The 24060-nt window shown below is 49.8% G+C and overlaps 1 protein-coding gene across 1 annotated transcript in view; it reads right to left on the minus strand.

The window, feature by feature from the left end:
* BACE2 (beta-secretase 2) overlaps positions 1-14558 on the minus strand; it is a 65882-nt gene extending 51324 nt beyond the window's left edge. The window contains exon 1 of the mRNA XM_077293858.1: positions 14161-14558. Coding sequence (XP_077149973.1) covers positions 14161-14445 — 285 coding nt within the window. The 5' untranslated portion in view covers positions 14446-14558. The remainder of the gene's footprint in view (positions 1-14160) is intronic.
* Positions 14559-24060: the final 9502 nt, after the last annotated feature.

A 24060-nucleotide genomic window follows, 5' to 3' on the forward strand; every position in this document is an offset into this window, starting at 1 on the left:
ATAGTACTTATATTCAGGGATCAGTATTATAGTAGTTATATTCTAGTACATAGGAGCAGTATTATAGTAGTTATATTCTTGTACATAGGGGCAGTATTATAGTAGTTATATTCTTGTACATAGGGGGCAGTATTGTAGTAGTTATAGTCTTGTATATAGAGAACAATAGTCACAGGAAGTCAAGAGTCAATTAGCTAGAAGTTAACCCTGAATCACTAAGCACCTTGTGCGTCTATAATATTACAAATTGTTGTGCTGGAGCCCGTCCGCTCTTTGTGCCATGTTGGCGCGGGCAGTACCCTGCTGTAGCACTCCATACCAATTTACTGAATATTCCAATTAGTAGAATTATGTAACATGAGGCCAAGTCAGACACACAGTGCAGCAGATCCTCGCCTTCCCTGAACGAACCATATTTACACTGTACATAAAAGTTAACTAAGCTTCTTTATTGTATAATTAAACGTTCTAATATATTTTCAATATTTGTTTGCAGTCAGGGAATGGTGTAGAATTTAAAGAAAAAATTAAAATTGCAAAAAAAAAATGTATTTAATAAAAATGAGAAAAAAAACAAACAAAAAAACCCCACACTTTTTGGGGGGATTTCTGGCCCAGGAATACCAGAGGGATTCCCAATACTGCTGCCATTATGGGTCCCATAGTGCAGAAAGACACATTCCCTAGTTACATGTGGATCCACCTCCACTCCAGGGAATATTGAGGGCTGTAGTTTCACTCCATGTAGAGCCCACAGATATATAATGTGTATATAATATGTGTCCTCCTATACTGCCGAGACCGCCGCAGTCACTGGCACCTGTTCCCATCAGGCTGGACGTCAAAATTAAACATTTCTTTATTGCTCAATAGCCAGAAAGAAGAAAAAAAAAAAAAAACACATTTAAAAATTAGAATTTGCGGCTCCTTCGATTCTTCAGCGGGTTAATAGATGTGAAAATTAGCAGCCAATTTAAATAATGCCTCATTTACCACAAAGATTCCTAATTACATTACAAGCCCATCTGCTGCAGCGCCTCGCGAGCGCGGCATAGTAAATGGCTTCCTGGCCGGGCTCTGCTGGGTTTGCATGCGATTATTACATGTTATTATTGGCGCTCATTTTGTTAATCATGTTCGTTTGGCTCTTTATAACTAACAAAGCAGCTCATCTGTTTAAACATATGTTTCGTGAAAAGGAGCTGGCGAGGAGCGGAGTCATGCATCATGTGTCTGCCGAAGACACCGCCGTCTGCCGGAGGAGTCCGCCACACAAAGGGGGTTTCCATTTTAATAAACGCGTGCATTCTTTTTTTTTTATTATTTTATCTACGGTAATATCAAATGTGGAAGAAAAAAAATGTAACATTTTTTTTTATATATCACGTAACCTCCTAATACCATTAAACCCCTTAGATGCTGCGGTTTTCTTTTGACTATTGCAGCCAAGGGGTTATACAATGAAAAACCTAATTTATTAGTTTCCGATCTGTCCCGGATGCCCAAGGCAGCCAATACTAGTCTGAGCACTGCGACTGTGTGGTTAACAGCACATCAATCTTCTCGGCGGCACGTCAGTAGGAATCTGCTCTAAAATCACTATACAGGGGTCGGTAAAGGGTTATAGAAACCTTAAACTTAGGAATGAATGAGGCGAAAAGGTTGTGGGTTGAAAGTTTACAGAAGGGAAACTTACATTTATTTATTTTCTTTCAACCCGTGACTTTCTAAAGGGTTCATCTAGAAAGGACAAAGGGGAGAGGCTCCTGCTGCAGACAATTATATGGAGATGGAGGAGGAAGACGTGGCAGATCTCCCAAGACACACAAATTAAAGTGTTTCTTTGGAACTTTTATTTAGGATAGGCCATCAATATCTGATAGGAGGGGGGGGATGCGACACCCGGCACCCCACCGATCAGTTGTTCCTGGATGTGTTCAGTTGCCAGCTGCACACCACAGCTTCCTCAATGGTACAGCACATCTGCCATATTCTAAATAGCGGATGGATACGTAGTATCTGACAGTGGTCACTATACTATTGACGAAACTGTGCAGCGCAGCACCTGAGCATATCCGACCGCCACCGGGAACAGCTGACTGATGGCGACACCCAACACCCCCACCTGGGTAGAAGTCCTGGACAACCTTTTTAAAAGGAATCTGCAAGCATGATTTCACACTCCAAACTATTTATATGTGAATGTTGCTCTTTCAAAGACAAGTCCAGTAATATTTTAATCCTTTACTGAGAAATAAGCATTATAATTCATATGCAAATAATGATGCTCTGTCACTCCAGCTCTATTCCCCATCCAGCGCCACCTCCAACTGCTTTAATGCCAGTTCCTTTGATGGAAGTCAAGCAGGACTAGGCAGCGCTGGGCAAGGAATAGAGCTGGAGTGACAGAGGCATTAGATCTATACTCTCTCCTCAAAAAAGGAGAAGTTGTCAAGTTTTCTAATAAGCTTATCGCTATGTCTCACTGCAAAACAAAAACTCCAAAACAAAACTATTGAAACATCGGATCAGTGACCAAATTGACTACTGCCAAGGGTGGGTGGTTAATTTTCCAGAGGGGCCATATGGGAGACCATGACTGGTGTAAAGGACGGAACTTAACGTTAATTAGAATACAAATAATTTATATAACTCAATATTGAGCAAAAGTATGCGGACATAGCCCCCTATTCACAGCGTGAATTACACACACACAAATTAAAGGTACATCAAGGAGAAGTTGACAAGGGGCCTATGAACAGTTATTCTTTTCCTATCGGTATATATCGGCTTCTGTACACAATCAGACACAGTGGCCACGGTGCCCAGTTCTCGAGATCGGTTTGCAAGCCAGTGGTCATGCGGTACATAATCCCTTTAAATGTTGGGAAAGGGTGGAGGATAGCTCCTTTAAACAGGATCACAATTCCAGTGGACTGGCTTTTCATCTAGCTCTTAAAGAACTTTAATAAAGCCCTAAGCCATGTGTTCCTCTCTCTTCTCCCCCTTCCCAGTGCTGTAGACTGGAGCGGACTGGGAGATAATGGTGACTGGCAGCACATTCCTCCGCCTGCCGCCTCCATTCACTAGATTGCCAACATGAGCATAGTGTATGGAGGAAAAGCAAACTGGAAGCAGGGACGAAGCGGCCTAGTCACCATGACAACCACAGAAACCGCATTAAGGCCTCCATACACTCAAGAACGACATAGGCCGAAACGGTCATAAATTTGCACACCATAGAACTAATACTTTGCTGAAGTCCCCTTTGAGTATCTAACAGCATTCAGTCTTTTTGGGAAGGAATCTAACAGCAGGCAGATCTAGAATTGGCAATCTTTGCCCTCTCTTCCTTGAAGTGGCGCCATATCTGTCAGATCGCGAGGGCATTTCCTGTGTACAGCGCCGTCTTCAGGTCACTCACAGATCTTCAATTGGATTTAGGTCCTGAGTGTTCCAAAACTTTGATCTCCTTCTGGTTAAGCCATTCTTTTGGCGATTTGTAGGTCACTTAGGGTCATTGTGCTATAAAAAGGTGAAATTCCTCATCATCTACAGTTTTTTAGACAGAGGCCTGAAGGTTTCATTGAAAAATTGACGGATAGTTGGAAATGTTCATAATTCCCTCCACCTTGAGTGTCAGCTACATCCGCCAAAAAACAGTTCTAAAGAATAATGCTGCCTCCACCATGCCTCACTGTGGGTATGGTGTTCTTTTGATGCTGTGCAGTGTTGGATTTGGGTCTAACATACCTTTTGGAATTCTGGCCAAAAACTTCCACCTTGGTCTCACAAGACCATAGAACATTTTTCCAGGTGCTTTTGACTGACTTGATTTAGGTTTTGGCACCAGGATTTGATATTTTTCTTTGCTAAGAAAAGGCTTCAGTCTTGCCACACTACCCCACAGGCTGGACATATGAAGACTACAGGAGATTCTTGTCACATGCAGGACTTGCCAGAAATTCTTGCAGCTCCTTTAAGGTTGCTGTAGGCCACTTGCAGCCTCCCAGACCAATTGCCTTTTGTCTTTTCATCAATATTCGAGAGACGTCCAGTTCTAATGTCACTGTTCTGCCATATTTTCGTCACTACTTGATGACGTCTTCACAGTGTTCATGGTATATTTAATGCTTTTGAGATTTTTTTTTGCACTTTCTCCTAATAACATTCAACAATGAGATTCCTTTGCTGAGTTGTCAGCTGTTTACGGATCATAACTTTTGAAAAAAGGCAACTAAAAAAAAATGAAAGGAAAATCCTCCTAGAACAGCAAAACTTTATATGGGCTAATCAGAATCAGGGTAGATGATGGCGGCCATGTATTGACTACTATGTAACAAGATAAATGTGATTGACTGATTCTAAGCACAGCCACATCCCCAGTTCTAAGAGGGAGTTCACACTTATGCAACCACATTATTTTAGTTTTCATATTTTTTCTTTCCGAGCTACAGTTCTGAATAATGCTATTCACTTTACTATATCATGTACAATTATCAACATTGAAAGACAGAAAGAGGGACGTACGGTGGCTCACTGCAGCAGTTTTTATTTTAAGCTACCGTCACTTTCCTTTCCCAGTGTTTTTTTTTTTTTTTTAAATACACCCCCATAAAAATATTTTTCTAGCAAAGCCAGTTAGTGTTTACACTTGGTACCCTTTTCATTATCCAACACACAGAACGAGGCCCCCCTACAGTGCCCCACACACAGTACGAGGCCCCCCACAGTGCCCCACACACAGTACGAGGCCCCCCACAGTACGAGGCCCCCCACAGTGCCCCACAGTACGAGGCCCCACACACAGTACAAGGCGCCCCACACACACAGTACGAGGCCCATCACAGTGCCCCACACACGGTACGAGGCCCCCCCACAGTGCCCCACACACACGGTACGAGGCCCCCTCACACTGGCCCACACAGTACGAGGCCCCCTCACAGTGCCCCACACACAGTACGAGGCCCCCCACACAGTACGAGGCCCCCACAGCGCCCCACACACTACGAGGCCCCCCGCGCACAGTGCGAGGCCCCACACACAGTGCGAGGCCCCACACACAGTGCGAGGCCCCACACACAGTGCGAGGCCCCACACACAGTGCGAGGCCCCACACACAGTGCGAGGCCCCACACACAGTACGAGGCCCCACACACAGTACGAGGCCCCACACACAGTACCCCACACACAGTACGAGGCCCCCCACAGTGCCCCACACACAGTACGAGGCCCCCCACAGTGCCCCACACACACAGTACGAGGCCCCCCACAGTGCCCCACACACAGTACGAGGCCCCCCACAGTACCCCACACACAGTACGAGGCCCCCCACAGTACCCCACACACAGTACGAGGCCCCCTCACAGTGCCCCACACACAATACGAGGCCCCCTCACAGTGCGAGGCCCCCTCACAGTGCCCCGCACACAGTACGAAGCCCCCTCACAGTGCCCCACACACAGTACGAGGACCCCTCACAGTGCCCCACACACAGTACGAGGCCCCCCACAGTGCCCCACACACACAGTACGAGGCCCAGCACACAGTACGAGGCCCCCCTACAGTGCCCAGCACAGTACGAGGCCCCCCACAGTGCCCCACACAATACAAGGCCCCGCACACTGTACAAGGCCCCCCACAGTGCCCCACGCACAGTAAGAGGCCCCCTCTCAGTGCCCCGCGCACAGTACGAGGCCCCCCACAGTGCCCCGCGCACAGTACGAGGCCCCCCACAGTGCCCCGCGCACAGTACGAGGCCCCCCACAGTGCCCCGCGCACAGTACGAGGCCCCCCACAGTGCCCCGCGCACAGTACGAGGCCCCCCACAGTGCCCCGCGCACAGTACGAGGCCCCCCACAGTGCCCCGCGCACAGTACGAGGCCCCCCACAGTGCCCCGCGCACAGTACGAGGCCCCCCACAGTGCCCCGCGCACAGTACGAGGCCCCCCACAGTGCCCCGCGCACAGTACGAGGCCCCCCACAGTGCCCCGCGCACAGTACGAGGCCCCCCACAGTGCCCCGCGCACAGTACGAGGCCCCCCACAGTGCCCCGCGCACAGTGCGAGGCCCCCCACAGTGCCCCGCGCACAGTGCGAGGCCCTGCCCACAGTGCGAGGCCCTGCCCACAGTGCGAGGCCCTGCCCACAGTGCGAGGCCCTGCCCACAGTGCGAGGCCCTGCCCACAGTGCGAGGCCCTGCCCACAGTGCGAGGCCCTGCCCACAGTGCGAGGCCCTGCCCACAGTGCGAGGCCCTGCCCACAGTGCGAGGCCCTGCCCACAGTGCGAGGCCCTGCCCACAGTGCGAGGCCCTGCCCACAGTGCGAGGCCCTGCCCACAGTGCGAGGCCCTGCCCACAGTGCGAGGCCCTGCCCACAGTGCGAGGCCCTGCCCACAGTGCGAGGCCCTGCCCACAGTGCGAGGCCCTGCCCACAGTGCGAGGCCCTGCCCACAGTGCGAGGCCCTCCACACAGTGCGAGGCCCTCCACACAGTGCGAGGCCCTCCACACAGTGCGAGGCCCTCCACACAGTGCGAGGCCCTCCACACAGTGCGAGGCCCCCCACAGTGCCCCACACACAGTACGAGGCCCCCCACAGTGCCCCACACACAGTACGAGGCCCCCACAGTGCCCCACACACAGTACGAGGCCCCCCACAGTGCCCCACACACAGTACGAGGCCCCCCACAGTGCCCCACACACAGTACGAGGCCCCCCACAGTGCCCCACACACAGTACGAGGCCCCCCACAGTGCCCCACACACAGTACGAGGCCCCCCACAGTGCCCCACACACAGTACGAGGCCCCCCACAGTGCCCCACACACAGTACGAGGCCCCCCACAGTGCCCCACACACAGTACGAGGCCCCCCACAGTGCCCCACACACAGTACGAGGCCCCCCACAGTGCCCCACACACAGTACGAGGCCCCCCACAGTGCCCCACACACAGTACGAGGCCCCCCCCACAGTGCCCCACTGTAAGAGGCCCCCCCACACACTGTACGAGGCCCCCCCACAGTGCCCCACTGTACGAGGCCCCCCCACACACTGTACGAGGCCCCCCCACACACTGTACGAGGCCCCCCCACACACTGTACGAGGCCCCCCCACACACTGTACGAGGCCCCCCCACACACTGTACGAGGCCCCCCCACACACTGTACGAGGCCCCCCCACACACTGTACGAGGCCCCCCCACACACTGTACGAGGCCCCCCCACACACTGTACGAGGCCCCCCCACACACTGTACGAGGCCCCCCCACACACTGTACGAGGCCCCCCCACACACTGTACGAGGCCCCCCCACACACTGTACGAGGCCCCCCCACACACTGTACGAGGCCCCCCCACACACTGTACGAGGCCCCCCCACACACTGTACGAGGCCCCCCCACACACTGTACGAGGCCCCCCCACACACTGTACGAGGCCCCCCCACACACTGTACGAGGCCCCCCCACACACTGTACGAGGCCCCCCCACACACTGTACGAGGCCCCCCCACACACTGTACGAGGCTCCCCCACACACTGTACGAGGCCCCCCCACACACTGTACGAGGCCCCCCCACACACTGTACGAGGCCAATGATGATGTCAGAGGAGGGGACGATGGGCAGTAATTCAGCGCTCTAGGCGGATTGCACCACTTAGTGATTGACTGCAGCATTTAGGTCGCTGCTGTCGGTTGCTGACTGTACGGCATCCAACATGATGAGAAGGGGTCATAAATCATAACGTGCTACATTTTTTTCTCGCGCCTTTAAAAGGTCTAGTCTGGGTTTAATCCATTTGTTAGTTGGTCCACAAAATGACAACAAATTTTGCAGACGGAGACATGGGATACGGATTTAGGCTCCTTGGGTGAAAAAAAAAAAAATTGTCTAACACACGATAGTCACAAATCAAGCAAAACTTCTGATGTCTGTAGCTTAGCAAATCAGCCCTACATGCTCCAGAGAAATGACGTGACGGCCATCCTAGTCGCGGGATATCACATGATACCTCACTAGGGCAGTGGGGGAGGGGGAAATCGATTAATAAGGGATTTACAGGACCTCAGAGAGACGGCTGCCGGGCATGTGTCATAGGATTAGTGCCGAGACCCCCAATCGTCCTCATCAGCTGAGAGATTCCGAGCCTTCTCCTCCGCTCCATCACATGGCTTCACATGACGCCTCACTGGATACAAGCAATCTGCCAACTAACACCACACATGTGACACAGACAGCCTGACGAGTAAGAAAAAACACAATATCCATTGTACCCGACCAAATCTGGAGCTCAAGCGAGGACACTTGTTATTGGAGCGCTCCCCTGAACCCCTGCAAATCTGTACAATAAAGGGGACATTTTTCCACCCAGTGTCCCAGCTGCAGGTGACCAATTTCCATCTGGAGTGAATTTAGGGCTTGTTTCCCTTCATCAAATCTCCATCCACGGCTGCAAGTTGTTATATACAAACCGCACCGTACTCCATGTCTCCAGATCCCCCGGCAAAACTCACTGCTGCTCCCCATGTCTGGAACTGGCTGCGGTGCAGACGAAATGTCAGCAGCCAATAAGTGAACTCAGCAGCTCAGCCTGCGTAGACCAAATGTCCCCGCACTAAGGATGTAAAACCGATCGGCAGGGCCCCCGCGCAGGCTATAAAACCGATCTGCAGGGCCCGTGCGCACTAAGGCTGTAAAACCGATCTGCAGGGCCCCCGCGCAGGCTATAAAACCGATCTGCAGGGCCCGTGCGCGCTAAGGCTGTAAAACCGATCTGCAGGGCCCCCGCGCGCTAAGGCTGTAAAACCGATCTGCAGGGCCCCCGCGCGCTAAGGCTGTAAAACCGATCTGCAGGGCCCCCGTGCGCTAAGGCTGTAAAACCCGTCGGCAGGGCCCCCGTGCGCTAAGGCTGTAAAACCGATCTGCAGGGCCCCCGTGCGCTAAGGCTGTAAAACCCGTCGGCAGGGCCCCCGTGCGCTAAGGCTGTAAAACCGATCGGCAGGGCCCCCGTGCGCTAAGGCTGTAAAACCGATCGGCAGGGCCCCCGCGCGCTAAGGATGTAAAACCGATCTGCAGGGCCCCCGTGCGCTAAGGCTGTAAAACCGATCTGCAGAGCCCCCGCGCGCTAAGGATGTAAAACCGATCGGCAGGGCCCCCGCGCGCTAAGGCTGTAAAACCGATCTGCAGGGCCCCCGTGCGCTAAGGCTGTAAAACCGATCGGCAGGGCCCCCGTGCGCTAAGGCTGTAAAACCGATCGGCAGGGCCCCCGTGCGCTAAGGCTGTAAAACCGATCGGCAGGGCCCCCGCGCGCTAAGGATGTAAAACCGATCTGCAGGGCCCCCGTGCGCTAAGGCTGTAAAACCGATCTGCAGAGCCCCCGCGCGCTAAGGATGTAAAACCGATCGGCAGGGCCCCCGCGCGCTAAGGCTGTAAAACCGATCTGCAGGGCCCCCGTGCGCTAAGGCTGTAAAACCGATCTGCAGGGCCCCCGTGCGCTAAGGATGTAAAACCGATCTGCAGGGCCCCCGTGCGCTAAGGATGTAAAACCGATCGGCAGGGCCCCCGCGCGCTAAGGATGTAAAACCGATCTGCAGGGCCCCCGTGCGCTAAGGCTGTAAAACCGATCGGCAGGGCCCCCGTGCGCTAAGGCTGTAAAACCGATCGGCAGGGCCCCCGTGCGCTAAGGCTGTAAAACCGATCTAAGCAAAAATATATTGTGGAAGACAAAGAGGTCACCAACATTATTATTCACCTCAAATGGGGTATACTCATAATAGAATAAAATGGGACCAAGAATAGGACCATAATGGACAGACTAACAATAAACACCAAACCAACCAAGGAAAAACAGTCAGAAGTCCAAATATATATAAATATGTACAGAAAAACTTTATTATTAATAATGACAGATAAAAACATAACAGAAGGAAGCAATCCCCATGCTACCCATGGCATGCACCTGAAAAGGGCAGGGGATAGGTGCCTCTAGCATAAGCAGGTCCACCCATTAACCATAAGAAAAAAACAATAGTCGTGTAGGACTAGTAAACAGTAACTGCATGTAAAGAACAGTGAAGTCTACAATTTAGCAGCAACGCCCACACACAATGCACAAAATACATACCGGTTAATGTAGGAGTATACCTAATACGAACGGGCACCTCACCCCTGTCCACCCCGACGCGCGTTTCAACTGCTGCCTTTCTCAAGGCAAGATACCCCTTGAGAAAACCCAGGTGCATGCCATGGGTAGCACGGGGATTGCTTCCTTCTGTTATGTTTTTATCTGTCATTATTAATAATAAAGTTTTTCTGTACATATTTATATATATTTGGACTTCTGTTTTTCCTTGGTTGGTTTGGTGTAAAACCGATCTGCAGGGCCCCCGCGTACTAAGGCTATAAAACCGATCTGCAGGGCCCCCGCGCACTAAGGATGTAAAACCGATCTGCAGGGCCCCCCACGTGCTAAGGATGTAAAACCGATCTGCAGGGCCCCCGCGCACTAAGGATGTAAAACCGATCTGCAGGGCCCCCACGTGCTAAGGATGTAAAACCGATCTGCAGGGCCCCTGCGCACTAAGGATGTAAAACCGATCTGCAGGGCCCCGGCGCGCTAAGGCTATAAAACCAATCTGTGGCCGATCATTGGATCACTTACACAAAACAATGATCCGCCATTATTGGGTGCAGCAGTCGCCTTTACTTAAGTTTAGAAATCCGTCCCTCGAGTTTGATACCGATTCCCTGCCGTGTCCGCGCCACATTTACAGGAGGATTGGCTGACAACGTCTTCACCCATAAACAAACCGGCCGAGTCAAGAGTCCATGTTTATTTCACTGGAGAGAATAAGTCGCTGCCAGAAACTTCAGCAAAACCAGGACCACTAGATGTAGCCAAGATCTAGTATTTTCACAGAAAACCACGATGTGTCCAAACTTGTGTTATTGATTGTCTCCTATGGGAATTCTGGGGCTTGTGGCCATGTGGCTCCACACTACACAGCTGTAAGGTCTCCATACACTGTCATATAGACCTTGCCTGTCCCGAATGTCTTACAGACTTGTGACCAGTGCAGACCATCACCGCTGCGGCCAGCGGGGACGTCCCATGCCTTCTGTGGTTGGAAGAGGAACCCGGAGACCACCTGCACTACAAACTGCATTCCTTGAAGAATAAATATGGAAAACCCTTTTAAATCAAGCCGGATAAGAAATGAAGACTTTCCTATGACTATCACTCATGTGACACGCAGAACCTGTCGCTCAGGACCTCAGGCCCGGCTAGTCGACATATTTGTGCTTCCTTTCTGCCGCAGATAATTAGTCCCAGGCAGAGAACAAGTTTTGTCAAAAACAGGATCAGTTCTAAAAGGTCCGTCAGGGACTCGCTAGAATTGCGAAAAGGAGGACAAATAGAAAAATTCCTCTTTAAGAGGAATACTGCTAGTTATAATCTGGGTGTGGGTCAGCCGGGCGACAGGGGTAACAATTGTCACCCATCTTTCCTGGACTCCTTCGTGGTAAAGCCATTTTGAATATCTCCCCTTGTCTGCCATAAAAAGGACACGTCAAGACCAGCGCTGGTGCTCATTTCCTCCGCTGAATTGTGAGCAGAGAGGAATCCCAAATATTGGGCTCCCAGAGACGGCTTTGCGGAGTTCATGGGTTATATTCAGAAACACAACTCTTACTTCACAGGACAGGAGCACAATACCTGCTGGGCGTTACGATACCCGACATTACACAACATGCCAGATGTGACCCTTCTCCTCCCAATATGGATCCCAATACATGTGAGCTCGGAGAGACCATCAAAGTAGAAGAGGAACCCTGGCATTGACCCAATATGGCCAAGCAGAAGAAAACCACATCACTCGTCACTAAGGGGTCTTTCACATTGACGGATGAAAAAAATAATAATTACTGACCATTCCCTACGGTGTGTCCAATTCTGCCCCAATATTCACAGGGAACCAGGAAGCGGAGATATAGGGAGATGTTCCATGAAGTCGTCATTTAGCTCAGCCATCCTGCGTCTTACATGGAGGGAAAACTGGACAAAATCTAACCCCCAAAATCTGATCCTACACACAATCGATAATGGGCCACGAGCTTAGAGGGCTCCGCAGGGTCAACTCACCCAAAAACATAAGATAAAAATTACAATCACTACCTGACAGTTTTTTGGGACCAAGATTTCGGTTCCACAGATTATTACAAGGGATGGAGGCCCCTCCTGTGGAGAGAAGTCGGGCTCGTTTAGCCTAGAGGAGATCGCATTTATATGTTTAAATACATGTGTGGTCAATATAAAGAACGGGCACAGGGCTTATTCCTGCCAAAGGACCCGGGGTATTCATTATAGGTGGAGGAAAGGCGATTCCGGCAGCTAAACTGGAAAGGGTTCTCTACAGTTAGAGCAGTCAGGCTGCAGAATGCCGACCACAAGAGGCAGTAATGGCCGACACAGCTTTTATACAAGGGCTGGATGATTCCCTCAGAACAAATGGCACGATGGGTTATAAATAATCTAGTGATGGAGAATGTGCAATTGGTGGGAAAAGGTGGCACTCCATGGATCTGAGTGTTTTTTTCAACCTTTATAACTACAGAATGTCTCCATACACATTAGTTTGCCAAATCCGCCAATTTATTTATTTTTTTCCCCAGAGGGATCTGCTGACTCGCCTTTCATTGGGCAGAATGATGGGGCATGTTGAATTACCATGCCCAATCTTCTTTCTTTTTTTGTTTTTAAATTGGGTAAACCAGGTGTGATTGCTAATGGCTGACCTCTATCTTCGGTGTGGCCACCTAAGTGGCGGGAAACCAGAAACCGGTGAAGATTATCGGTTGCTGACAGCAGCCAAATACTGACTGTGTGAATGTGGTCAGAGAGGCAACGACCGGCCGATTATACCAGAACGTTTTCCTATTAAGCGCACTATAAACAAAAAGTTATCAAACTTGGAGTTTCAATTTTTCACCATTTTCAAGATCTCCGGTTAATAAAAGCCGCTCACATCCAGTCCCGTCCAATAGCCCTTACAGATGAGTTTGCCAACATTACATTCCTCCCAGTCCTTCACTTTCTTCCAATGAGTTTGTTATTTTTTTTTTTTTTATTATTTTTTTTAGAACGTTGCAAAACAATTACAAAAAAACACAGAAAATATCCCTTTAAATGTGTCACCCAGTCACGCACCTTACGGTATTCCTTCCAACCAGGAACTAACAGATGACTGACAGGCCAGACCGGTCATAGCCGTGTGCTTCGCCGTATTGTGTACGCAGCACTCGCACTTTTTACTGTCCTATATGTAATATATATAAACCCAGCAATAATGGGCCGGCGGCAGGTTTTGGGTTATTTTAAGTCCTTTGGGGACCTTTCTCCTGGGTTTTGTCCAGCCCTGGTCCAGTTCCAGCCATATAAGCCCCAGTGGCCGCTTCCCAGCAGCAGAATTCCCCATAAACCCATAATAATGACAGAAAGAAACATTGTAACAATGATAAATGTTTCCATCACTGTTACTGTAAACAGAAAATGTATCACAAGGAGAACACCACATCTGGGGGGTATTTAAAGGGCCAGACACAGAGGATCCCATTGTATTACACTGGTATATATGGAGTATAGATTTACAGCCCTTTATGGGGGGTGATCTGGCCTTATGGACTGGTAAAACGTAGCTGCATTTAAGGGTCCAGAACCACAACACAGACCCTAAAATGCGGCCATATAACCTGTTTAGCCAATCTAGAAAAAGGGTCCACAGATAAATCCCCCCACTAAAAATCAGAAATGGCAGCAAAGGACTGATGGATCTCACATTGGAAACAACAACAATAGGAAGAGAAACAAAAAGTATCCATGGGGGGAGGGGAGAGATCTCCAAATACATAGATAGACCCCATGTGATCAGCTAGTTTTAAGGGGTAAAAAATATATATTTAAGGGTTTGGATTGAGCATAGTATTGGACCTATGATCACCTACTAATAGTTGTAAAACTACAACTCCCAGCATGCAGTGACAGGCACTTTCTGAGCCCCTCACACATGGCAGCCTGCATGGCTCACCCAGGGGAGGATCACACAACCTGATCATTAGCAATGTCATACACTGATATTACAGGGCAGCCATCTAGGTGGGCACTCACCTTCTGAGGTGGGGTTCCTATCATCATCTCCAGGTAGTACCCCCTGCCAGAGTCCCCCTCCAGATTGTCCACCATGGCCATGAAGTTGATTTTGCCGCTGGGGTCTGATGCCAGGGAGAGGCCCACGATGTCCTTAGGAGTGGCAGGAGACACTGGCATGGGCTGGCTGACCAGTGCTGGGGAGATCTTCAGAGGAAAGGAGAACCTGGCAGAGGCACACACCTCCCCCAGCAGCAGGAGAAGGGCCAGGCTCTGCCCTGCCAGGAGCCCCCTCCTCACAGCCATGATGTGTGGTCACAAGAGCTGACCCTCCACTGCCCACATGGTGCCAGCTCCCCTCCTGCAGTCCCAGCTCAGCTGCAGCTCTGCCCTGGGGCTACACGAACGGATATAGCAGGGAGGAGCGAGCTGGAAAGTTTTGCAAACTTCTCTTGAAGTTACAAAGTGTTTGGAGAGGGTGAGGGAGGAGCCTGGCTGCCCTCTGGTGGACACACACGGGTACTGCACAGTGTCTTCACACTTGGAGGTCACATCACAGGACAACACACCAGGGAGTCACAGGCCAGTGGGGGAGGGGGAACTTTCCCTTTGTTTCTTTCCAATCTTTATTTTGGAGTTACTAATAGTAAATGTTCCCCCATCTGTATATGTTGTGCTGGTGAGGCATGGGCTGGTAGAGGGGCACACACCCTCCAAAACTCTAGAAATGAGAAATAGGTATAGGTTACCCCCCACCAGAAAAATACCTCAATATTACACATGTACCCCCATATTAACAGGCATAAGAGAGGTCACCTGCCCTTGCCATGGATTTACCTGCAAAAGAGTTCAAGCGTTTCACCATAAGTGCCAGGTATTACACCCACATAAGTACCCGGAGCAGCACCCACCACGGTGACCCCATAAGTGCCAGGTATTACACACATATAAGTGCCCAAAGCAGCACCCACCACGGTGACCCCATAAGTGCCAGGTATTACACCCACATAAGTGCCCGGAGCAGCACCCACCACGGTGACCCCATAAGTGCCAGGTATTACACCCATATAAGTGCCCGCAGCAGCACCCACCACGGTGACCCCATAAGTGCCAGGTATTACACACATATAAGTGCCCGGAGCAGCACCCACCACGGTGACCCCATAAGTGCCAGGTATTACACCCACATAAGTGCCCGGAGCAGCACCCACCACGGTGACCCCATAAGTGCCAGGTATTACACCCATATAAGTGCCCGGAGCAGCACCCAGCACGGTGACCCCATAAGTGCCAGGTATTACACCCATATAAGTGCCCAGAGCAGCACCCACCACGGTAACTCCATAAGTGCCAGGTATTACACCCATATAAGTGCCCGGAGCAGCACCCACCAGGGTGACTCCATAAGTGCCAGGTATTACACCCATATAAGTGCCTGGAGCTGCACCCACCACGGTGACCCCATAAGTGCCAGGTATTACACCCATATATGTGCCAGGAGCAGCACCCACCACGGTGACCCCATAAGTGCCAGGTATTACACCCATATAAGTGCCCGGAGCAGCACCCAGCACGGTGACCCCATAAGTGCCAGGTATTACACTGTTATGACCCCAATGGCGAGGGTCTCAGAGGTACGTGGAAGTCTGCAGAATACAAAAATCCAGCTCATAGGGCAGTGGTAACTGGGTTGACCATATATCTACTCCTAACGCCAACACTAGCAGTAGCCGGGGATCATTCCTACGTTGATTCTAGATGACACGCTCCAGCCGGAGAATCTAGCTACCCCTAGTAGAGGAAAACAAAGACCTTTCTTGCCTCCAGAGAAGGGGACCCCAAAGCTGGATAGAAGCCCCCCACAAATAATAACGGTGAGGTAAGAGGAAATGACAAACACAGAAATGAACCAGGTTTAGCACAGAGAGGCCCGCTTACTGATAGCAGAATAAAGAAAGGTAACTTATATGGTCAACAAAAACCCTATCAAAATCCACACTGGAAATTCAAGAACCCCCGAACCGTCTAACGGTCCGGGGGGAGAACACCAGCCCCCTAGAGCTTCCAGCAAAGGTCAGGATATAGATTTGGAACAAGCTGGACAAAAATACAAAACCAAAACAAATAGCAAAAAGCAAAAAGGCAGACTTAGCTGATATAACTGGAACCAGGATCAGTAGACAAGAGCACAGCAGACTAGCTCTGATAACTACGTTGCCAGGCATTGAACTGAAGGTCTAGGGAGCTTATATAGCAACACCCCTAACTAACGACCCAGGTGCGGATAAAAGGAATGACAGAAAAACCAGAGTCAAAAAACTAGTAACCACTAGAGGGAGCAAAAAGCAAATTCACAACAGTACCCCCCCCTTAGTGAGGGGTCACCGAACCCTCACCACGACCACCAGGGCGATCAGGATGAGCGGCATGAAAGGCACGAACTAAATCGGCCGCATGAACATCAGAGGCGACCACCCAGGAATTATCCTCCTGACCATAGCCCTTCCACTTGACCAGGTACTGAAGCCTCCGCCTGGAGAGGCGAGAATCCAAGATCTTCTCCACCACGTACTCCAACTCGCCCTCAACCAACACCGGAGCAGGAGGCTCAGCAGAAGGAACTACAGGCACAATGTACCGCCGCAACAAGGACCTATGAAATACATTGTGAATAGCAAACGACACAGGAAGATCCAGACGAAAAGATACAGGATTAAGGATTTCCAATATCTTGTAAGGCCCAATAAAACGAGGTTTAAATTTGGGAGAGGAGACCTTCATAGGAACAAAGCGGGAAGAAAGCCATACCAAATCCCCAACGCGTAGTCGGGGACCCACACCGCGGCGGCGGTTGGCAAAGCGCTGAGCCCTCTCCTGTGACAACTTCAAGTTGTCCACCACATGATTCCAGATCCGCTGCAACCTATCTACCACAGAATCCACCCCAGGACAGTCAGAAGGCTCCACATGACCCGAAGAAAAGCGAGGATGGAAACCAGAGTTGCAGAAAAAAGGCGAAACCAAGGTGGCGGAACTAGCCCGATTATTAAGGGCAAACTCAGCCAACGGCAAGAATGTCACCCAATCGTCCTGATCAGCAGAGACAAAACACCTCAAATAAGCCTCCAAAGTCTGATTGGTTCGCTCCGTCTGTCCATTAGTCTGAGGATGGAAAGCAGACGAAAACGACAAATCAATGCCCATCCTACTACAAAAGGATCGCCAGAACCTAGAAACGAACTGGGATCCTCTGTCTGACACAATATTCTCAGGGATGCCGTGCAAACGAACCACGTTCTGGAAAAACACAGGAACCAGATCGGAAGAGGAAGGCAGCTTAGGCAAAGGAACCAAATGGACCATCTTGGAGAAGCGATCACATATCACCCAGATAACGGACATGCCCTGAGATAGCGGAAGATCAGAAATGAAATCCATGGAGATATGTGTCCAAGGTCTCTTCGGGACAGGCAAGGGCAAGAGCAAACCGCTGGCACGAGAACAGCAAGGCTTAGCTCGAGCACAAGTCCCACAGGACTGCACAAATGACCGCACATCCCTTGACAAGGAAGGCCACCAAAAGGACCTGGCCACCAGATCTCTGGTGCCAAAAATTCCCGGGTGACCTGCCAACACCGAGGAATGAACCTCGGAAATGACTCTGCTGGTCCATTTATCCGGGACAAACAGTCTGTCAGGTGGACAAGACTCAGGCCTATCAGCCTGAAATCTCTGCAACACACGTCGCAGATCCGGAGAAATAGCTGACAAGATAACTCCATCTTTAAGAATACCAACAGGATCAGCGACTCCAGGAGCATCAGGCACAAAGCTCCTAGAAAGAGCATCGGCCTTCACATTCTTTGAACCTGGTAAATACGAGACAACAAAATCAAAGCGGGAGAAAAACAATGACCAGCGGGCCTGTCTCGGATTAAGGCGTTTAGCAGACTCGAGATACATCAGATTTTTGTGATCAGTCAAGACCACCACACGATGCTTAGCACCCTCGAGCCAATGACGCCACTCCTCAAATGCCCATTTCATGGCCAACAACTCCCGATTGCCCACATCATAATTTCGCTCGGCAGGCGAAAACTTCCTGGAGAAAAAGGCACAAGGTTTCATAACAGAGCAACCAGGGCCTCTCTGCGACAAAACGGCCCCTGCTCCAATCTCTGAAGCATCCACCTCAACCTGAAAGGGAAGTGAGACATCGGGCTGGCACAAAACAGGCGCCGAAGTAAACCGGCGCTTCAACTCCTGGAAAGCCTCCACGGCAGCAGGAGCCCAGTTAGCCACATCGGAGCCCTTCTTGGTCATATCCGTCAACGGTTTCACAATGCTAGAAAAATTAGCGATAAAACGACGGTAGAAGTTAGCGAAACCCAAGAACTTCTGAAGACTCTTAACCGACGAGGGCTGAGTCCAATCAAGAATAGCTCGGACCTTGACTGGGTCCATCTCCACAGCAGAAGGGGAAAAAATGAACCCCAAAAAGGGAACCTTCTGTACACCAAAGAGACACTTTGAGCCCTTGACAAACAAAGAATTTTCACGCAAAATTTTAAAGACCAACCTGACCTGCTCCACATGCGAATCCCAATCATCAGAAAAAAACCAAAATATCATCCAGATAAACAATCAAAAATTTATCCAGATACTTCCGGAAAATGTCATGCATAAAGGACTGAAAAACTGAAGGCGCATTGGAGAGCCCAAAAGGCATCACCAAGTACTCAAAATGACCTTCGGGCGTATTGAATGCGGTTTTCCATTCATCACCTTGCTTAATGCGCACAAGGTTGTACGCACCACGAAGGTCTATCTTGGTGAACCACTTGGCACCTTTAATCCGGGCAAACAAGTCAGACAACAGCGGTAAAGGATACTGAAATTTGACAGTGATCTTATTTAAAAGCCGATAATCAATACAAGGTCTCAAAGATCCGTCCTTTTTTGCCACAAAAAAGAATCCCGCACCAAGAGGGGAAGAAGAAGGACGGATATGCCCCTTCTCCAGAGACTCCTTGATATATGAACGCATAGCGGTATGTTCAGGTACCGACAGATTAAACAGTCTTCCCTTAGGAAATTTACTGCCCGGGATCAAATCTATAGCACAGTCACAGTCCCTATGAGGAGGCAATGCACTGGACCTGGACTCGCTAAAGACATCCTGATAATCAGACAAATACTCCGGAACTTCCGAAGGCGTAGAAGAAGCAATAGACACAGGCAGGGAATCCCCATGAATACCACGACAGCCCCAACTTGAGACTGACATAGCCTTCCAGTCCAGGACTGGATTATGGGTCTGTAACCATGGCAGCCCTAAAACAACCAAATCATGCATTTTATGTAAAACCAGGAAACGTATCACCTCGCGGTGTTCAGGAGTCATGCACATGATAACCTGTGTCCAATACTGCGGTTTATTTGCTGCCAATGGCGTAGCATCAATACCCCTAAGAGGAATAGGATTTTCTAATGGTTCAAGAGTAAAACCACAGTGCTTAGCAAATGACAGATCCATAAGACTCAGGGCAGCACCTGAATCTACAAACGCCATGACAGGATAAGACGACAGTGAGCAAATCAAAGTTACAGACAGAATAAATTTAGGTTGCAAATTACCAACGGTGACAGGACTAACAACCTTAGCTATACGTTTAGAGCATGCTGAGATAACATGTGTAGAATCACCACAGTAGTAGCACAAGCCATTCCGGCGTCTATGAATTTTCCGCTCATTTCTAGTCAGGATTCTATCACATTGCATTAAATCAGGTGTCTGTTCAGACAACACCATGAGGGAATTTGCGGTTTTTCTATCACATTGCACCGAATTAGGTGTCTGTTCAGACAACACCATGAGGGAATTTGCGGTTTTGCGCTCCCGCAACCGCCGGTCAATTTGAATAGCCAGTGCCATAGTATCATTGAGACCTGTGGGAATGGGAAAACCCACCATAACATTCTTAATGGCTTCAGATAGGCCATTTCTAAAATTAGCGGCCAGTGCACACTCGTTCCAATGTGTCAGCACGGACCATTTCCGAAATTTTTGGCAATACACTTCAGCCTCGTCCTGCCCCTGAGACATAGCCAGCAAGGCCTTTTCTGCCTGAATCTCAAGATTGGGTTCCTCATAAAGTAAACCGAGCGCCAGAAAAAACGCATCAATATCAGCCAATGCCGGATCTCCTGGCGCCAGCGAAAAAGCCCAATCCTGAGGGTCGCCCCGTAAGAACGAAATAACTATTTTTACTTGCTGAGCAGAGTCTCCAGATGAACAGGGTCTCAGGGACAAAAACAATTTACAATTATTCACAAAATTCCTAAACTTAAACCTGTCTCCGGAAAACAGTTCAGGAATCGGTATTTTAGGTTCTGACCTAGGATTTCTGATAACATAGTCTTGTATGCCCTGCACACGAGTAGCCAGCTGGTCCACACTTGTAATCAAGGTCTGGACATTCATGTCTGCAGCAAGCATAGCCACTCTGAGGTAAAGGGGAAGAAGAAAGAAAAAAAAAAAAAAACTCAGAATCTTCTTTCTTATAATCCCTCTTCTGCAACGCATTAAACATTTAATACTGGCCTGGCAAACTGTTATGACCCCAATGGCGAGGGTCTCAGAGGTACGTGGAAGTCTGCAGAATACAAAAATCCAGCTCATAGGGCAGTGGTAACTGGGTTGACCATATATCTACTCCTAACGCCAACACTAGCAGTAGCCGGGGATCATTCCTACGTTGATTCTAGATGACACGCTCCAGCCGGAGAATCTAGCTACCCCTAGTAGAGGAAAACAAAGACCTTTCTTGCCTCCAGAGAAGGGGACCCCAAAGCTGGATAGAAGCCCCCCACAAATAATAACGGTGAGGTAAGAGGAAATGACAAACACAGAAATGAACCAGGTTTAGCACAGAGAGGCCCGCTTACTGATAGCAGAATAAAGAAAGGTAACTTATATGGTCAACAAAAACCCTATCAAAATCCACACTGGAAATTCAAGAACCCCCGAACCGTCTAACGGTCCGGGGGGAGAACACCAGCCCCCTAGAGCTTCCAGCAAAGGTCAGGATATAGATTTGGAACAAGCTGGACAAAAATACAAAACCAAAACAAATAGCAAAAAGCAAAAAGGCAGACTTAGCTGATATAACTGGAACCAGGATCAGTAGACAAGAGCACAGCAGACTAGCTCTGATAACTACGTTGCCAGGCATTGAACTGAAGGTCTAGGGAGCTTATATAGCAACACCCCTAACTAACGACCCAGGTGCGGATAAAAGGAATGACAGAAAAACCAGAGTCAAAAAACTAGTAACCACTAGAGGGAGCAAAAAGCAAATTCACAACATTACACCCATATAAGTGCCAGGAGCAGCACCCACCACGGTGACCCCATAAGTGCCAGGTATTACACCCATATAAGTGCCCGGAGCAGCACCCACCACGGTGACCCCATAAGTGCCAGGTATTACACCCATATAAGTGCCCGGGGCAGCACCCACCACGGTGACTCCATAAGTGCCAGGTATTACACCCATATAAGTGCCCGGAGCAGCACCCACCACGGTGACTCCATAAGTGCCAGGTATTACACCCATATAAGTGCCCGGAGCAGCACCCACCACGGTGACCCCATAAGTGCCAGGTATTACACCCATATATGTGCCAGGAGCAGCACCCACCACGGTGACCCCATAAGTGCCAGGTATTACACCCATATAAGTGCCCGGAGCAGCACCCACCACGGTGACCCCATAAGTGCCAGGTATTACACCCATATAAGTGCCCGGAGCAGCACCCACCACGGTGACCCCATAAGTGCCAGGTATTACACCCATATAAGTGCCCGGAGCAGCACCCACCACGGTGACCCCATAAGTGCCAGGTATTACACCCATATAAGTGCCCAGAGCAGCACCCACCACGGTGACCCCATAAGTGCCAGGTATTACACCCATATAAGTGCCTGGAGCAGCACCCACCACGGTGACCCCATAAGTGCCAGGTATTACACCCATATAAGTGCCCGGAGCAGCACCCACCACGGTGACCCCATAAGTGCCAGCCACTGTACCACTTTAAGTGCCATCAACAATAAGTGTCAGACATAGTAACCCTATAAGTGCAAACCACAGCGCTTTCTTAAAGGGGTTTTCCAGAAATACAACATTATCACTTATCCACCGGAAAAGTGATAGCTGCAAGATTGATGGGGGCCCAAACACTGAGCACTGAGACCCCCACCGATTGCCAGAATGTGAGACTTCTGCACCACGCCAACGTAAACTTCAACTGGATGTGCGTCCTTGGACGTTCATTCAACTGTAGTGTATTGCAGTGCAGAGACCTGCTGGGTCCGTCCGTGGCTATACACGCTGCCGGCCAGGGCTGGCCTGAGAGATTACGGTGCCCTAGGCGAAACTATTTTGTTGTGCCCCTACTACTTTTAACATACCTCCCAACTTTTGAAGATGGGAAAGAGGGACAAAGTTTGCAGCGCGCTAAGCGCGCCGCAGCAAATTTTAGGCCACACCTCTGACTCCTCCCCCTTGTGACCTCATCACAGGTCCTGTGGCCACAAAGCAGCCAATATGTGGTGTGCTGTGCTCAGGCAGCTCTGCGGGTGCAGGGATGAGGCTGACCGCCTGATATTGCAGCACACCTCTCAACCACTGTGGGACAATTAATGTCCCGCCCGGGATCGCGGGGCTGACTGCCAAAATCGGGACAGTCCCGCTGTATCCGGGACGGTTGGGAGGTATGCTTTTAAGTATACGTATTTTTTTCTCTCAGGCGCCCCCTTAGTGTAGTGTGTGCTAACTGTGCATTTTTGGTTGTTAGCTTTGCTTTGCCAACATTTGAAAACTTAGGAGCAAAATTAACACGCGGGATCAAACACCTGTCAGCAGACGATGCAAACGACTCACATCCGTAGTTTAGCGCCTCCTTTCCGTGCGTAAATTGAAGCTCAATGGTTTTTCTTTTAAATTTATGGTAAAAAAATTTATGTACACTTTTCTTTCCATCCCTAAAACTTTTTGCCTTTTGAAAAGATTTTTTATAATTTTTTCTATTTTTTCTCTGGCGCCCCCTTAGGGTCGGCGCCCTTGGCGGCGGCCTAGTTCGCCTATACGTTCGGGGCGGCCCTGCTGCCGGCTAACCAGAGGCCAGCAGCTGACGTCGCCGTGCACGTGACTGGGGGCGCATGGCAGTGACATCATGTGCTCTAGTTATGCCGCTGGCCGCAGTACCTGATAGCGGCCACTACACAGTGTATGGCGCTGTCCTGCTACAAACCAGCAAACTGCTGACCAGAGCGGGCGTGGAGTGCGAGACCCCCACCAATCTGGTGACCTATTCTAAGGCCCCATTCAGACGTCCCATTCTCACATACGTGTTCTGTGTTTTTTTCAGGGATAGAACACGTACCCATTATAGTCTATAGGGCTGTGCACATATCCGTGTGTTTTGCAGACCCTAATCCCAGCAACATACCAGTTTTTGTTTCAAGTCATGGATCAAAATCACCCATCCGAGTCTACAGAAATATGGCCGGCATCATGGAGTAATGTGTGTGCTGTCTATGGTTAATATCATAGTGGATAGGAGAAGATTTGTCATTTTTTATTACATTTTGGACATATGAGAATGTCACTGATCAATCACTGATGAAGATCGGTCCGTTTTTTGAGTAAAAAAAAAAAATCATGAGGCCTGAAGATATAAGTCATTAAAGGGGTTGCCCAGTACTAGGATGTTGGAGGGGTTGTTCCCTTTCAGAAAACTTTTTCCTACAAACTCTAGTGGAGGTTAAAAAAAAACCTGTTCAATACTACCCTCCCCTGGTCCAGCGCTGAGTGTCCACCATTGCTCCTGGTGTCTTTTATGGTTCACAGAGCT

This window comes from Ranitomeya variabilis, chromosome 3 (assembly GCF_051348905.1).
Source record: "Ranitomeya variabilis isolate aRanVar5 chromosome 3, aRanVar5.hap1, whole genome shotgun sequence".
NCBI lineage: Eukaryota > Metazoa > Chordata > Amphibia > Anura > Dendrobatidae > Ranitomeya > Ranitomeya variabilis.